The sequence below is a fragment of the Nicotiana sylvestris genome, chromosome 9 (genome assembly GCF_000393655.2).
Source record: "Nicotiana sylvestris chromosome 9, ASM39365v2, whole genome shotgun sequence".
NCBI classification, from domain to species: Eukaryota; Viridiplantae; Streptophyta; class Magnoliopsida; order Solanales; family Solanaceae; genus Nicotiana; species Nicotiana sylvestris.
The window spans coordinates 81,231,167-81,234,225 of NC_091065.1; the positions used below are offsets into that span (position 1 = coordinate 81,231,167).

Below are 3,059 nucleotides of genomic sequence, written 5' to 3' on the forward strand. Positions count from 1 at the left end.
AAATCATGGGGGAAGTGAATGAAACAAACCCGTTGGGGAAGTACCTCTATTTGGAAGAAGTGAACAATGCCAAACATAAGCATTTTCCGCTTAAAAAACCAGTCAGTGCCAAAGAGGCAAAGGAATTCTTCCGAAATATGAAAACTGTGGACTACGAAGTAATTGACCAACTCTGGAAGTATCCTTCCCAGGTCTCGCTTTTGTATCTACCCATAAGCATGAGTGAACATCAGAAAGTGCTGATAAAAACCCTTAATGAGGCATATGTTCCGGCCGAGACCACGGTTGAGCAATTGGAAAGAATGGCACAACGATTCTTTGAAGTCAATCGGATTTCATTTAGCATAAATGACTTGCCCTTGGAAGGGGCTGCCCACAACAAAGCTCTTCATTTGACAGTTAAATGTGAAGGGTACTACGTGAAAAGAGTCATGCTGGATAGCGGATCTGGGGTTGACATCTGGCCTCTCTAAACTTTGCAAACAATGGAAATTGGGACTGAGAGAATCAGGCCTAACAATGTTTGTGTACGTGCTTTTGATGGCGTCAAGAGAGACATAATAGGGGAGATTGATTTGATCTTAACTATCGGTCCTGTGGATTTTGAAGTGACATTTCAGGTCTTGGACATGGACACTTCCTACAATTTTCTCCTATCAAGTCCTTGGATCCATGCGGCAGGGGCCGTACCTTCTACTCTACACCAAATGGTTAAGCTTGAACATGAAGATCAGGAAATTGTGGTCCATGGAGAATATGAGCAATCAATTTACTGGGACCCATCAGTCCCATGCCTGGAGGCTAAAGAAGGTAGCAAGCACATAGTCTACCAAGCTTTTGAGATTGTGGTCGCAGACAAATGTGAGGAAGGAACCCCATGTCCTCAACCCTTTTTGTCCAATGCATCAATAATGGTTGTCAGTGAGATGAGCAGGCATGGCTACAAGCCCGGGAAAGGGCTCGGGGCATCTTTGCAAGGCATTACGGAGCCCATCACCTTGACTACCAGTGAGAATTTCTTTGGTGTCGGTTTCCAAGCTACAGAAGCCGACGCGAAATGGGCTAAAGAATGCAAGAGCGATGGGTGAGTTCTACCTCAGCCGGTCCTGCATCTCGCCATAACTTTTGTTAAACCAAGGTATGTAGAGGAAGAAAGTGAGGCCTTCACAGCCAAAATAATTAAGGACATATGTGGAGCCATGAGGCAAATATTATATGAAGCTCACATGGTCCATCTGGGAGAAGGTCGAGCACTGCTGAGGTGCAATATATGGGGCCCAATGCCAAGCTTCAAAATTGGAAGGCTACTCTGTTCCTAGTCAGGCGGGAATTCAGGTAGCTTAGTCTTGCCATCCTTTCTGCATTCCGAGTTATTTCAGGGTGTAACTCGAATGTCTTTTAGTTTTTGTCTTTAAAATTACAATGTAAACCCTTCTATCTTCAAATTCAATGAAATGAAATCAATATTTCATCGTATATGAATCTCTTTCTTTATTATTTCTAATTTTTGTTACTTTTCTTATTTCTTCTCTCAGTTATAATAATGCGAACTTAAATAACATGACATACTTGTGGACTTCATGCCCAGATCCTAACACGCTGTCTGATTGTGAAATAATGAATCAAGAACCAGAATACGATGAAGATGAGACTTTTAGGGAAATAAACCAAGAATTGGAAAAATTTGAGAATGATCCTAAGCCAAATTCAAATGAAACTGAGCCAATTAATTTGGGTAGTTCAGAGGAGGTCCAGGAAACCATGATAAGCATTCACATTGATGAAAGAACTAGGGATGCATTAATCCAACTCTTGTTCGAATTCAAAGTTGTGTTTGATTGGTCCTATGATGAAATGCTAGGACTGAGTGTTGATTTAGTGGTGCACAAATTTCCAACTTACCCCGATCATCCCCCTGTCCAACAAAAACAGAGGACGTTCAAAACTAACATAAGTGACAAGATGAAAGAAGAGGTCACCAAACAGTTAAAAGCGGGTGTGATCCAAGTGGTCCGATACACCACGTGGTTGGATAATATGGTCCTAGTGCCAAAGAAAGATGGGAAAACCCAAGTGTGTGTTGACTATCGAGATCTGAACAAAGCAAGTCCGAAAGACACCTTCCCTTTACCAAACATTCACATATTTGTTGACAACTGTGCCAAACATGAGATACAGTCTTTTGTGGATTGTTATGCTAGGTATAATCAGGTCTTGACGGATGAGGACAATGCAAAAAGATGGCTTTCACCACCCCGTTGGGTACTTATTGTTACAGGGTCATGCCTTTTGGTTTGAAGAACACCGGGGCAACTTACATGAGAGCTATGACTGCCATCTTTCATGACATGATGCACCAAGAAATCGAGGTGTATGTGGATGATGTAATCATTAAATCAAGAATGCAGGACGACCATGTTCGGGATCTGAGAAAGTTCTTTGAGCATCTACGTAAGTATGACTTAAAGTTAAATCCAGCTAAGTGTGCATTTGGAGTATCATCCGGGAAACTTTTAAGGTTTGTAGTTAGTCGGAGGGGCATCGAGTTAGATCCAACAAAGATAAAGTCTATTCGGGATTTGCCTTCTCCAAGAACCAAGAAAGAGGTTATGAGTCTGTTGGGAAGGTTGGATTACATCAGCAGATTCATTGCTTAGTTGAACTCCACATATGAACCCATATTTAAGCTTTTGAAGAAAGATGCGGTGATTAGATTGACAGATGAGTGTGAAGAAGCTTTTGACAAAATCAAAGAATATCTGTCGAATTCGCTAGTATTGGTCCCACCCGAACCTGGAAGACCTTTATTTTTGTATTTGACAGTATTAGAGAATGCTCGGATGTGTTCTCGAGCAACATGATGCTACCAAAAATAAAGGACATGCCATATACTATTTGAGCAAGAAGTTTACTAGTTAGGAAGCCAAATACGCATTATTGGAAAGGACTTGTTGCGCCTTAACTTGGGTTGCTCAGAAACTTAGGCCTACACCACCTATCTCATCACCAGATTGGATCCTTTGAAATACATATTCCAAAAGCCAATGCACACTGGGAGG

At 41.6% G+C, this 3,059-nt stretch overlaps 1 protein-coding gene across 1 annotated transcript; it reads left to right on the forward strand.

Moving 5' to 3' along the window:
• The first annotated feature begins 485 nt into the window (after positions 1-485).
• Positions 486-2,298, forward strand: LOC138877832 (uncharacterized). The gene is made up of 2 exons (XM_070157474.1): positions 486-1,084; positions 1,536-2,298. Exons 1-2 carry the CDS (start codon positions 486-488, stop codon positions 2,296-2,298), a joined length of 1,362 nt encoding a protein of 453 aa, XP_070013575.1.
• Positions 2,299-3,059: the final 761 nt, after the last annotated feature.